Below are 14746 nucleotides of genomic sequence, written 5' to 3'. Positions count from 1 at the left end.
CAGTGCCATGATTTACATGTTTTTATATATGATCTGATCCAAGGTTCAACCTAAATGTACAGAATAGAAATGGGACTAGTTAGCCGAGAGTACAATGTCACTTTACAAATGATATCACCTTTTCTTTTTTTGTTTTGGTTCAAGTTAACTCATGTCCACACAGACCATTAGAATAGAAATACATCTGCGCATACCGTCAAAAAGATTTTAAGATATTTACACAATGTGCAAACCGTCAATACCACACCGTTTTAAGTCGATATTGCTTTTTTTTTTCCTCCTCATCATTTTAAACTGACAAATCCAGAGACCAAAAAAAAACCAAAAACACAAAACTAATTGGTCTTGATGTTCAACAGGACAAAAACATGAGGAAAATTAAACCCTGAAAAGAAAGACCATCCATAGCAGTTATCTTGGCAGCACAATGTACAAACAAGTCAAGATCCATCCATACATAAATGTTACAAAATTAAATAAAAATCAAGTTAATAAGTCAAGAACTATATTCAAGGGAAGTGAGACCTTCCCGTCTTGCATAAGGCAATAGCGTCTGATGGGCACTGCACCTACAGAGCAGTCACCACCTAACTGCTGCTTTACATCTGAGGTCAATGAATGGGTTAATTTAACACAAAAGTAACATGTTAAGATCAGCGATAAAAACCAATCGCACTACACATCTAGAGAGTGAGATGAGAGGAAGAACTACAAAACCTGAAGAGGGACAAACGCTAAAACAGCACATACATCCTCAAAAGCGCTCACACACGCACGCACACACACCGACAAACAGTGCCTGTTTTTTTCTTTTTCTTTTTTTGAGGGGTCGGCCTCTGAGAATGGATGGGGGTGAGGTTTGTTGTTAAGTTGTAAGTGGCTGTGGCTGAGTGTGGCGGGCTCTCAGCGGCAGCAGAAACACAGTCACTTGGATGTTCGCACTGCTCGGTGACACCATCACTTGGTTTTCTCCTCCGAGTGCCTCTGCTGCTGGAGGCGCTTGGCGTAGCTCTGAGCCATGGAGTGGACGATGGAGGTGACAAAGTAGCAGACCATGACCAGCACCACCTTCTCAAACACCCACGACAGCCAGTTCTCATCCTGGAAACCCACAAAAATTGGGAGTGCATATGCTATTAATGACTATCATAAAAAAAAAAAAAAAAAAGCATACTGTGATATTACAGGTCATTGAAATAATTATTGTGCAGACATGAGTAGTACATGAAGAAGATGGTATTCGTATAGAACGACCAACTTTCCCCATTTGCAGGATACAACCCGTGGAGTGCTTGTTTTCTAGCAGCCAAAGATTGATAAAAACTAAAAACTAGAGCTAGCAAATATATGAGTATCAGCACATACGTTGGTCGATAAGGAAAGAATTGCAGTGCAGAAATGGCAAAGATATGTTTGAGGTCATTAAGAAAATTCTTAGTTCCATACTTTGTCCACCAGAGAGCACTGATAATTATATTCTTCACTCTTTAATCACCAAATTAAAAAAGAATTCACAAAAGAATATATATATATATACATGTGCGAATATGAGAAGAGAGAAAAGCTTGTTTAAACTATAAAGTATCAATATTGTCCTCAAAAAAAAATCGGTTGGGCTGTACTAAAACAAACTCCTAACTCTGATGTTGCTTATATTAACCACCTAGAGCATGACAAAAAGGCTCAAAGACATATCTAGCGTTTTTAATCTTAACAAATAAATACATAGATATGTCATATCTTGGTGATATAACAAAGAAGAAGTTGTCATTCAAAAGTGGTGTGTGGTAAAAAATGATGTATTGCTCTTACCGCTGGTGCACTTCCTCCAGCGTGGTGCAGCTTGTTCCTCTGTGCTTCCAGGTACTGACTGAAGGGCTTCTGGAGTGATGGTCCCACTTTGGGCACAGCACTGACATCCAATTCACACAGAATGACAAAGAAAAAAAAAAAAAAAAAAAAGAGAGAGAGACAGGGAGGAAGAACATTAGTTGACTTACCCTTTAAGCACCCTTCCTTTGACATGGAGCCATAAACTGAAGCTTTAGACTGAACACATGTTCCTTATAAAAGAGCCTCTGAAAGTCTTTTCTTTCACTGAACACTACCAAAGGTCCTCAACCCAGCATCCTTGTAGCTGCTTCTGGAGGCCTCATCCTACATGTGGGGGCCCATCCTGTAGCTTCCACTTCCTCTACCTCATACTGTGAGCAGACAGCAGAGAGGAGTGAAGCAGAAAAGCCTTCAGTCCTCCTTTTATACTGCTCAGCTCTCTATAGGAGCCAGTGTCAGCCCCTTAAACCAGGAAGTGAGTCGACATGATGTCATCACCTTTACCACCATTGCTGCCTGCTCGGTGGAAAGATATCTAATCAGGGCGTGCTCATGTCCTTATTTGGTAATGTGGATTATCTCACCAGGGGGCCAATCATAATGGATACCATGTTATCAATTCATCATATGGAAGCATTGGTGTTATAGTTTTTTTACAGCAGTGGTAAGGTTGAAAGGGATCTCTACATGATGTGAAACATATCATTACCTAGAAAAGAAAAATATAGACTTCCCTCTGCATGAATTCAATTCTGTCCCAAGTTAAGACATGACCATGTTTTTAGACAATTTACAATTTACTAAACAACAGCAAAAAGTAAGTGGGTTGATTGCCGATTTCACATACGAGTTTAAGTTTGACTCATTCATCTCTCTTGCTATTTCTTCCACTTAACACGCAAGCACCGAAAAGAAAACATCCTGAATCAACACTGAAGCGCTCATCATGGCGTGTCACCATCTGAATTTCATGGGAAAGAACCCTGAATTTTATTTTTTAAGCAAAAAAACACAGGACACTCTGCTATGACCATAGAGTCATGTCAAAGTTGGACACACATAAAAGTGAACATTTATCAGCCAATAGATCAATAAAAAATGATCAGTTAGTCTATCATGAACTTAACATTAAGTCTGACTAAACTCTTACTGCCTTTTATTTTGCCTCATGACAATTCATGATTTGACTTGCAATAGTTACCAATTAGTTTGTTTTTTTATGTTGTCGTTTTTCTTTTATAGCTAATTTTAGCATCCAAAATGATAAGTTGAAACCAACATTTAGTATCTTACCTTTATCATTATTTCCTTAAATTGGTTAAACCTGAAATTAGTCAGAAGGTTTTTTTTTTGGTTTTTTTAATCTATGGTCTATAATCGGGTTTCACACCTCTCTGGGCCAAATCTCTCAGTCAAAGCTGAACTTGGTGAGTCAGATCAACATGTTGAGATGAGACCTCACATGCCTGACCACCAGCGCTGCAGACACGGATCGCACGTGTGGGGGGGAAAAACCTTTTCTGTGGAATAATGCCAAATGCATGCACGTACACCCCCTCAGTGAAAGCATGTATTCGTACAGGATCTCCAATCAGTGGTGAATGTGAAAAATGCAGCTGAAAATGTTTACAAATGCATCGCCAACCGCAAAACCAGAGGAAAGACAACGTCTCCTCAAATAACCTGATCAATATCGGTCTTACAAACCCACACACACACACACACACACGCACACACTTACCCAATGAGTGACACCATTTGCTCCACTATGTGCTTGCTGAAGGTAATGATAACAAATAGTTTCTGTAGGAAAAGAAAGAGATTAATAAGCGTTAATACCCATTACTTTCTGATTATATGCAGAAGTAAACAACACACTATTTCTCTCCAGATAAAATTATACACATTTTTTGTAAAACGTATGTTAAAAAGGACATGGGACGAAAAATGAAGGCAGAAACAAATATTTAACAAAAGAATATAGTTTGTCTTAGAAATGCACATGACAAACAGAAATATATCGACAGATACGACATATTTAGAGTTTTTATATTAAGGGCACAGCTGTGGGAAATTGAGGCCACATCTGCCACCGTCCACAGACACACTAATTACAAAACCCAAAACTGGCAGCAAGCTAAATTTTTCGGCTGCGAGGGGTTTTGTGTGGTTTGCAAAACGCCACAGTGGGGGGTGGGCTGCAAAACCACAATATTCTTTCTCTGGTCCTGAAACTGATCAGACTTTAAACAGCATGACACATGGCCCCCTGGACAAAATCAGACAGGATGTGTCACGTGATGCCCAGGAGGTTCAAGGTACAAAAGAAGAAAGCCAAACCAAAAAAATAATAAATCATACAAAAGAGACCCCCTGCAGCGTCTCACTGTCTGCTTAATTTCCTTCTCTCATGTCCACTCTACATCCTCCATAACCTTTGCAGCCCCCTTTAGTCTGAAAGGCCTCTAGAGTGAGATCACTGACTGGTACCACCGTGAGATGGATAGGTTTTAGTTTGTCAAGACACCCAGCGACTCACCCGCAGGCAGACGCTCTCTGTATTGGTTTATATTAGTCACTGGTGTGGCAGACTCAACAATCGACCCATAATTAACAGGTTTTTTTTGATCTAGTGGACTTAAAAAAAATCCAAACTCTTCTTAAAGACTTCTTAAATAGCTTCCTTCCTTTCATCTGGAGCCTGTTTATACGGTCTGGATGCATCCCAAAGCTAAAACCAGAACAAGGAATCCCCAAAGGGACCAGAGCCCAATCAGAAAGAGTTAACAGAAAGTGCACAATTAGGAGTTTCTCACAGCCACCGACTCATGATCTAAGCTCTAGGTTTGATCTTAGTTCTCCCACACGTCTTAAAGGTTGTGGAGATTGTGAATCATTCAGCAGTGCATAGCCCTTCTTTCTTCTTCTTATGAGTGGATCTTTTGACATGCATTATTACACTATGTGGACAGAGAATTGTGATGACATGAAACAAAAGATGAGTCATATTTGAAGCGAGGACGATGTGTGCCTACATCGCTTTTTATGTTAAAATGGAAAATTTGAGGTGAACCGATTCTGGTTCTTCTCTGCTCGTGTTTAACCACCTCTGATAAAACTTTTAGTTGAGCTACAGACCTGTATGTGCATCTTGATGATGGCTTTCCCAATTAGAGTTGCTCCAAAGAAGGTCCAGAAGGGAACCATGAAATGACCGCAAGTTATTCCAGCCAGGTCGAAGAGGGGGTTAGGGATCTGAAACACAAACGCATCAGACATCATATTACTGATTCACAGCCTTATAAAAAAATGACCCTTCTTACAGGTTACTTTCCTGAAATGTGTATTTGAATCAAATGAGACAAATATTTGTTTAAATGAGAAAAGACATGTTGAATGCGACATTAATATTTGCACGCATGAAACTTAAAATTATAAACAACTTACAGAGGCACACGCCAAGATCCCAAAAAATCCCACTTTCTGCACCATATGCTGAACTCCCAGTTTTGCTCTCGTGACAAAATCCTGCGAACAGAAAAAAATAAAAAGAATTCAAACCGTAGCAGTCAGATATGAATGAGTAAGAGTTTTTTTTTTAAAGTTTGACTGCCATGACAATGCAACATTTTTAAATACACGGGTGTCTCTAAACACATCACCCTTATTCATGTCTTTAAATACCCAAGCTGTACTTCTCACAAATGTGTGGTTTCAACCAGACCAAGTGTTTGCTATGCAAATTCTGAGTCTACGACGCTATAACAAGAAACGGGAGCCTTGTTGAGAGTACTGTGGTGAAATAAATACCTGCTATTTCTGGGCACTGTATAAAATAAATAAATCTATTTTGGTTTGCCTTGTTGGTTTGGTGACTTTGGTGGAATTACAGCTGAAAAACAGAGTGGTACAAAAAGTGAAGAGGATCTTTAGATCTTATGTTCATCCCCTCTGAAGATGATTAGAAACAAAAACCCAGCATCACAAATAAAGGTTCTCATTATTAATTTTGGGCAAAAAACAAAAATGTCTCAGCTGAAAGCCATCATCAGACTTTTCATAATACATGGTGAAGATCACAGCGGATGCAGGAGGGATAGTAAGAGAGGCAGTGTCAAAACTGGCATCTCATCAATGTCAATTTTGGAAGCTATTTCATTTTCAGTCTTCACAATTACAATTCATATTTGTTTTCATCTCCAAACCCAACTCATTTTTAGTTATATGTCAATTATTTCTGTAGTCAATATTTGTGGTGCATACATATCTTCTTTTTTAAATTCACAATTTTGTTTTCCACGTCACAAAAAACCCTGAAAGATGCAGCAATCAAGTTATAGTCTATAACATAAAAAAAACTACTTGTCACTTAGAATCCTGTTTTTATCACAGATTATCTGTTTTATGTACTTCTCTCAGGATACAGTGACTGTTTGAGCAAATATGACAAGTTATTTTTACAACAGTTACAAGTGACAAGTTCCGATTTTTTCATGTATCACAAGTAATTTTAGTCCAATGAAGTATACTGACTTTTATAACAATATACACCTTGAAGTAGTTTACTTCTTAACATATTTTGTGTGACATTCATTCCCATGAACCACGTGTTCCTCAGCTCTTAATCAAAGTGTTCATGACTCTTCTGTGAGTGGTTTGCTTAGAAAACATGTGAAAAATTGCACAAGCTAATACATCCTGAATACATTCCCATGATGAAACCCATGTGATGCGAGTTTAGCCTCTTTAGCCTGTTCAGCTGAGCACCAGTGAAGTGAGAAAAAGGTCATGGAGACAATGTACACAATTTCTCTCATTTCTGTTGCTGCTGCTGACTCAGCATCTGATCTCAGGCGTCTCCAGTCATGTGAGCTCGGTTCCTGACAGAACTGTCCGTCATTCAAATTAGAGGCCGGTGAAAAGAAGGAAGGAGAGGGAGGGAGGGAGGGAAAAAGGGAGGCAGAGAGAGCGAAGCCCGAGGGATGATTAAAAGGGGGAGCTGTGCTGAGGGTGACTCACCCGCAAACAGACAGATTTACTGGAAGTGCAAGGAGGGAGGGGCTTCACTGAAGTCACATGGTACTTTAAGACCAATCACTGGACAGTGGCTCCATGGTCAGTTGGGCATTATAAAGATGAGGCCAGATCGGATATGATCATATCATATTGGGTGGGTTGGTAAAGTGTAAACACCAGTGCTAATATGGAACCAAATAGAGGGTTAAATACTTAAATATGCAGAGTAGTTTGTTTGTTTTTTTCCAATGAAGACAGGAGGTTGAATCTAGGCAGCCTTCCGCACTAAATGTGACAAATTTGGAGGATAAAGTAAATGTAACTTATTCACAGTTAACGTGTGTTTGTGTAATTTAGAGATTTTAAACCTGATTGAGATGAAAATGATACACTTTGCGTTAAGGTGTAATCGTTTGCCACTTCAAACCAAATGAAAAGATCATCTGAGGTGGGTAATGCTTCTTAAATCTTTATTAGCATATTGTCTGTATTTTTGTGCCCATCTACATGATCTGCTGATAACAGAACCCAATTGGTTTCATAATAAGGTGTGTGTGTGTGTGTGTGTGTGTGTGTGTGTGTGTGTGTGTGTGTGTGTGTGTGTGTGTGACTCTGACCTGAGCTCCCTCGGCCTGCTCCAGCATCTCCTCAAACTCCTCGTAGTCTTCATCCTCCGGATCGGCTCCCGACTGACGAGCTGCTCTGGCCATGAAATATGGAGGCAGCTCTCCGATGGCAGTGCCAGCCCCCTAAACCAGCACAATTTAAAAAAAAATAATCCATGTCAGCATTTGCGGATCTATTTCCCACATTCACCCCCAGGCAACTAATTCAGACCAGCATGAACTTTTGAGTTTGGCACACTATGTTTTTTTGTCAGTAACGCATAGATACATATAAGATACATATAAAAGTAACAAACTTCTTTTTCCTGGCATGTTGAAATGAGAGTGAGCGTAGTTTCCAGCTGTCACATGGACACCCACTGCTAACACTGGCTAACATTCTTGCCATTTTTCAGTCTGCGTCACTGAATCGTCTCTTTTATTCAAACTGCGACTTACCCACATGCAGGCCTCCAGGCGGACCTTTGACATGATTGAGAAGAGGGAGATGCTTCCCTCCAGCCCTCCACCCTGGGGACAGACGATCTGGTCCGGGTACGGAGGCTCTGGGAAGTCTGTGGAGCTGCACTCGTATGCTGCCAGGGTCACTGAAGCTATGTGAGGACCCTGAGAGAGGGGAGGCAGATAGACAGGATGAGCTAGCAACCAACTAGTATCATGAAACACTAGGACATGTGTGCTTCTTTATAAATGTGGCAAATACTGTAGCTCGGAGGAGCTGAGCGACGGGAAATTGAACACACACACAATCTGCAGAGCTCTCAGGTAAAAGGATATTTCAGACTGTTTTATACATTATAATTATGATTATTAATCTACTATTGTTGAATATTCTCTAAAGAAGAAGGTTTCAATTTCGCCAATACCACGTGTCATCATTTACTTAGAGTTCACTCAGTCTAATACAACAGCCAGGCAGTAAATGCAAGGTGCACCTAATAAACTGGCAAATGTGATACTTTTAGCACTTAATAAACTGGCCAGTTAGTGTTTTCTAAGTATTTAGTAACTGTTTAATCTTTAACAATGATATGTGGTTATATTGCACAGCCCTACACAAGTATTTGAGGTTAATTGAATCTGCTGTTGCATGATTAAACGGAGCTTGAGTGCTTTCAGACTCATCTACCCACAGGTACAGACACAGACCAACGGTAGCTGACTCACAGTCTCCCTAACAGGCAGGTATGTCATCCTTTATCATTGGACTAACGTCTGGTTAGGCCCAGCCACCTGGCCTCAATAACAGCCGGCCCACCTGTAAACTACAACACAGCGCCTCCATTATGCCTCCTCAAGGTGAGACAGGCACCACTGACAGGAGATGGACAGCGAGCAATTAAGCTGTGTTGACTGGAACCGCTCCCCCATGGTACCCCCTCCACCCCCACGGAGTACGAGCACACAAAAAGGCTCCTTTAGTTTACACATCACAGTCTGTTTCAGACCAAACAGGACTTTGCTTAAACAGCATTTCTTCATGACACGACAAGTCAGTCTTGAAAAGAAAAGCTAAGCTGTGAGTCAAACTCTGAAACCACATTCTGATACTCAGACAGACATCAGTTGGCCTGGCACTGAACTTCTTTGTTCGCCAAAGTACTACGCTTTGCATACAGGGGCAGATAAAACACTTCTTTGCCAAGTATGACCGAGTAGACAAACAAAATACCAATTGTTCTGTGTCTTACCAGTAATGGGTCTAAATATGTACTGAAGGTTATTGGGAAGGTGATTCAACAGGAAGGGCCACGGGGTGATTAAAGTGGTTTATCCCCTTGCATGAATGAGCTTAGGAAATTTCACAGCACTCTGCTTTGACATCTGGATCGAGCAAGAGGGAAGTTCTTGGGGTGTGGTTCACTGTGTCACCAAAAATGTTACCATTTAATCCTCTAGGAATCATGAACAACCACGGCACATTTCATGAAAATCCCATAATTAATTAGAGAAACCCCTTGTGTTGGTTGAGTTTAATTTTGACCTGATAGGAGGCATGCAGTTACTAAAACTAGGAATCCTTCTCTTCATTCATGACAGGACTGGACATGTTCTAAACCAAAGAGGTGAATGAAGAAAGGGGTGGATCAACATCATCATCTTTAGCTACCATCATTACAGGGGGCAAGAAGCTTTAATCAAATAGAAAAATCTTCAAGTAAGTATTAATATGTAAATGTATGAATACGAGTTTTCTGTTATTTCATCCACAAATTATGACTAGAATCCAGCACTGAGACGCACGGCAATGACCTCCAAAACATCACGATGAATCATAAGATCATGCTGCTGAGTGAATCCCCTTTCCCATGAGCATGATGATTTCATCCTCTCTATGGGGCTATCTAGTAATGCTTCAGGCTTGAGGTAAATTCAGTGTACACAAATGTGGTTTTTCCTTCAAAATTAAAACTGGGGGGGGTTTTTTGCCTTCGGCTGACATCAACACTGAGTAGGCAGCAGCAATGGGAGCTGCTGCACTGCCAACATGATCGAAGTTTTTGTGAATAGAGTCACAGGGAATAGTCTCCTTATGAGCAGAGGGCTTATGTCACATGGTCAACATGTATGAAAGGTAAAGAAAATGCTATACATCCTAGAGGGGAATACGATAAAAGATGCCTGGACTTTGAATTTGTAGCAGATTGCAGGAGGTCTAACAGAGAGGAACTGGGAAAGGACTGATGAGCTGAACCTCTTTTTTCCAACAGGTCTGACTGACTCCTAAACCTCTTCATAACACTGCTCCACAGCTACAAACCCCTGAACATGCTGTTGAAACCAGTATCATCTTTGGTCAATTCATAATGTAAAGTTAACGGCTATTCATTGCACCACATTCTTCTGTAGCTACTTTAGCCACAAGAGCCCTCCCACTAATAATAGCAAAACAATGAGACATGGTAAGATTCTCCTGAATTTCAAAAGAGTGGTTTTACCCATTTGTCCAAACAGAAATATTATTCTCCTGTAACATGGGGGTGGAAGCAACTAAGATTTTGGGAAGACTGGTGACCATTTTATTGTCTAGACAAAATATTTCTGATGGAAATTGTAAGAAAAAAAGAAGAAGTGCAATATCAGGTTTAGTAACACAATAAGATGAGCCTCCAGAGGGCCATCAAATGCTTCTGAGACACAAAGGGAAGTTGCATCTTAAATTGCAAAAGTTGGTGGGCTGTAATAATAAATTGTAAAAAGTTAAGGAGAATAACTGGTGTAACAGATGCCAGGTGGTTCCATATGGGGGAAGATGATGGTGCCTTCACATAGAAGAAGGGAGAGAGGATGAGGTCACACCTTCTTGGTGTCAGCCACCACCACCACCACCAACACCACCACCACCACCACCACCGTTGCATTATTGTTGGATACAGTTTTTAAGGTAACTATAGACTAAAAGACAATAGAGGACGGTGAACCAAATAAAACAAACACATGGTGCAATGTAAAGCATTAATGGAAGGAATGGAAGGGAGGTAAACCTTACATATTTTCCCATGATTTCATGATCATGGAAACAGCTGACTCAGCAGGCCCACATCTGCTTAAGTTCTACCAAACAGAAGCCACATCATCGTTCGAAAGCGGACTCTATGTCGCACTATGGTTTTGTGTTGCTACGTTCTCCTTTTCACCACAACCAAAACCAATGACACACTGTTTGGTGACTCAGTCATACAGTCATTCTGTGACTGCATGTCAGGAAAAAAAAAAAAAAAAAAAAAGAATCACTCTGAACTTTTTGTTAGCTCTAGACTGAAGGGTGACAAACTTGAGTGAGTTTGAAGAAGTAGTAGACAATGAATATTGAGTGTGACGCCATCCTCTGGCAGCTACAGGAATAGACACACATGGGCTTTTATGTCATTTATGCAGGTATATCTAGAAGAAAATAGTATGTGTTGAATCAGATGTAATGTACATGTGAAAAAAACAGCCTGCATACTGTAGATACACACAGGACATCCTGACTCATGCTGAGTACAGATGACCAGATAATGACAGTTTTCTCCTCAGAGCCATTATCATTTTGCAGCCTTTCAACTGTTAAGATGTGGGTCGCATGTTGGCCAGCTGAGTCAGTTTTCCAAGACACATGTGAATGTAGTAATGGGTACCATCATGAAAAAAACCAAACGGTGCATGAATAGATATGAATGTGGTTGAAGTGGATATTTACATGTATTTATTGTGTCTGTTTTTATGTGCACTTGTGAGTACAGGTGGGCAACTGAATCTTTTTTTAAACCAATGCCTGACATTTAACTCCACTTTTTTCAGTTTTTAAAATCATGCTGCTTACTCAAATTACATTTCATCAGAATATGCTCCAGTTGCTTTGAACTTTATTGAGAAACAGAAAAAAGTAGGTGGCCAAAAATTCAAAAAGATGTGTTAGTTTTTATTTTTCCTCACTTGAGCCTTTTGCCCTGTTGCTTATTTTTAAATGGATGATTTCTTCACAGCCACAGATGACTTAGCAGTGAGGTGAGGCTACTGGGATACCACCACTTTCCCTAATGCAGAGTTGCATGATATGTATTTTCATATCTTTTTTGGTATAGTGTTTGCGAGTTTCTCTGTATTTTGTACCAATGCAACTCAAGAACTGGTGTGTACACTTGTGCCAAACCATAAAGTGTTATCTTACCAGATAGAGGAGAAAGGTGTGCAGGCCAGTCCCAAGGCCAACTGAAGACAGGATCCCAAGGCCTACCCAGTAGGCACACCATAGGAACCTCTTCTCCAGGTACCTAACATACTTCAGTGTGGAAAGTAAAATAAAACAGATTAGAAGGTGGCGGAAACAAAAAAAAGGCAACTCTTAATTACAGAAAATAACAGTTGAAGTCTTTCAGTGTCTGTTAGATGTTACAACATACTCATATTTAATGTTTTACTTAAGAGCTGCCGTGAGTTACATTTTAGTTCATCTTTATAAATGTGAGGAATCTAGCGAAATAAATTCTATGTTGAAGCTTGGCGTTGCTTTAACAGAACAGAAACGCACCACTGCACAGAGGAATTTGCAAACACAACTGTCAGCCAACTGACTGCATGATCAAGGGTTGCTTGACAACAGGGCAGACCTCATTATTTCCCAACAGCTTTCTTCTAACAATGTTTTTAGGTGGCTAAAGAATGACTTATCATTAACCTTTAAACAGGCCGGTGATCGAGCATTGGTGTTGATCATTAACGCGACTAAATGAAAAACAAAATGGTCAAGCCTTACTTGTTGGTGTGCTCCCTCCGTAGAGTAGGCGAAGGAGAACAGAGAACATAACAACACAACTAAGAACACTGTGCCTCGTCGTTGCCAAAGCCTAAACGGGAAGGAAAGTAAACAAAATGTCAATATGGAAACAAGGGCCAATAATTCTAACTATCATTTAAGTCGGAGGGTTTTGCTGCTTTACCAGAGTAACAAGAAAAACAAGGTCACAAACACGAGAAAACACAAACATCCTGTCAAAAAACAAGAAAAACGTGTTCTGCTTCTTACTGAACGGTCCACTCCTTTAGCTTGATAAGGGTCTCCAGAAGGAAATAATGTAGTGTGGTGACAGGCCTCCTCCAAACCACCAGAGAGAGGCGATCCTCCTTATCTTTCTGTCGCCTCTCTCTTACTGAAGAGTCTGGAAAACAAACAAATCCGCAATCATCCTCAACTACTGTCATCCTTGCATCTACATCAACTATTGTATCCTGTTGACCGGTTAATGCTAAATCCATGATGCGTGTGACATCGACGAGTTATTTTATAAGCCAAGTTGTTTGAACCTTTGAAAACGTAAAGTATCATAAAAATGACTCAGGGTTTTTATGACTTGTTCGACTTCTGGAATGCAGGACTTTTACTTGCGGTTTTTAAACTGTGATATCGCTTCTTTTGCTTAAGTAAAACATTTTTTTTTACCACTGTTGTTGTTGTAAAGTAGAATATATATAAATATACAGTACCTGTCAAAAGTGTGGACACACCTTCTCATTCAACTACTTTGAAGAATCTAAAATATAAAACATATTCTGGTTTGTTGAGCATTTGTTTGTTTACCACATAATTCCATATGTGTTCCTTCATAGTTTGGATGTCTTCAATATTAATCTACAATGTAGAAACAAATAAAAATAAAGAAAAACCATTGAATGAGAAGGTGTGTCCAAACCTTTGACTGGTACTGTAGATAATGGAAGTTATTGTGCTGTGTCATCAGAGATAACTGATCAGGGACACCTCAGAGATGAGTGTTAGCCTCCCTTACTGTACATTTTAAAAGTTGAAGACCAACCTGTTGACTTGCCATTCTGTTTCTCTTTGCCTCCTGCACGTTTCTGTGGCTGTTCACAACTTGCTCCATTGGCTGCCATGTCAATCAAGGCTTCAGCAGGTCAGACAGTCTAGGAGGAAAGAAGAGAGAGTGGTGGGGGGGGAAGTTAATGTCTCTCATTCAACAGTGGCCAGAGATAATGCCTGTCACAAAATCCTGATCAGCTTAAAAAAACACACACACACACACTGTCAATGAATATCTCGTCATCACGCCGACAGACATTAACATGTGATTACAAAGACTAAATATCACACCAGCTTCCACACAAACACATAACCAGCTGCCTCATAATATAACCTTCACGGTTCACTTAATAATCATCGCTCTGTGGGTCAATTTGCACCAACATATGGTGATAAACGCGTGCACATCCCCAGCCTCCACATGCTAACCGGTTAGCCAGCATGCTAATGGCTAAGCTAGGGACGCAGGCGGTTTAGACATCAAAGTAAAGGTTTCTAAATCAACACGGAGCCCGGTTACCTGTGGGGAGATGTGTGCAAACGGTCCTTGTCGCTGTGCTGCTATAGTAAAAACAACATTTACTCTACATTCAGGGGGACTGGAGCGATGTTTGTTAAAAAAATCATATGACAGTCGTACCTCTTTCCTGTCCTCTAAGACCCGGAAACGAACGTCGGGCGTGTCAAAGTAAAAGTGGATGTGCAGGTCGGGTGTGATTTTTTTCTTCTTCAAGCAGCTTTGTTGTCCTTTTACGGTGTAATAACACGTGGAATAATATGTAGCATAGATACAGCACTGAATTGGCCCTCGAATTCATTACACAGATTCAACTCATAAAGGTGGTGCTTTTATTGTGAAATTAGATCGAAGACGTATTTCCGCAAAGTGTGTTTCATGGTCCAATCAGAGGTTGCCAAATTTGCCAACAAAGTGAGACTATTGCAACACTCGCAATGGGTTAGTTTTAAC

General features: G+C 40.3%; 2 protein-coding genes across 3 annotated transcripts in view; one reads left to right on the top strand and one right to left on the bottom strand.

Moving 5' to 3' along the window:
• Positions 1-14746, top strand: part of tubd1 (tubulin, delta 1) — a 146730-nt gene that overhangs the window by 4688 nt on the left and 127296 nt on the right. The window lies entirely within an intron of this gene.
• vmp1 (vacuole membrane protein 1) lies at positions 11-14565 on the bottom strand. 2 transcript variants are annotated; one of them, XM_054615924.1, is made up of 12 exons: positions 14417-14565; positions 13772-13880; positions 12985-13117; positions 12715-12805; positions 12130-12240; positions 7914-8081; positions 7467-7598; positions 5281-5361; positions 4972-5088; positions 3575-3636; positions 1813-1912; positions 11-1101 (listed from the first exon to the last, which is right to left on the bottom strand). In XM_054615924.1, exons 2-12 carry the CDS (start codon positions 13848-13850, stop codon positions 958-960), a joined length of 1218 nt encoding a protein of 405 aa, XP_054471899.1. In that variant the 5' UTR covers positions 13851-13880; positions 14417-14565; the 3' UTR covers positions 11-957. The 2 variants fall into 2 exon arrangements, with proteins under 2 accessions (XP_054471899.1, XP_054471824.1); XM_054615849.1 differs by having other exon boundaries at positions 14297-14564.

Source organism: Anoplopoma fimbria, chromosome 1, assembly GCF_027596085.1.
Source record: "Anoplopoma fimbria isolate UVic2021 breed Golden Eagle Sablefish chromosome 1, Afim_UVic_2022, whole genome shotgun sequence".
In the NCBI taxonomy this organism is placed as follows: Eukaryota; Metazoa; Chordata; class Actinopteri; order Perciformes; family Anoplopomatidae; genus Anoplopoma; species Anoplopoma fimbria.
Note: the sequence above shows the minus strand (reverse complement) of the source record. Positions and strands in the feature narration are given on the sequence as shown.

Bases quoted from the DNA above. Each gene is read 5' to 3' on its own strand.
- vmp1 (XM_054615924.1), bottom strand. From the start codon at position 13,850: ATGGCAGCCAATGGAGCAAGTTGTGAACAGCCACAGAAACGTGCAGGA. The intron at 5,089-5,280 runs GTAAGTTGTTTA...TTTGTGTTTCAG, and splicing joins GGATCTTGGCGTGTGCCTCT to ATCCCTAACCCCCTCTTCGA. The intron at 3,637-4,971 runs GTCTGTAGCTCA...CTTTTCCTACAG, and splicing joins TCATCAAGATGCACATACAG to AAACTATTTGTTATCATTAC.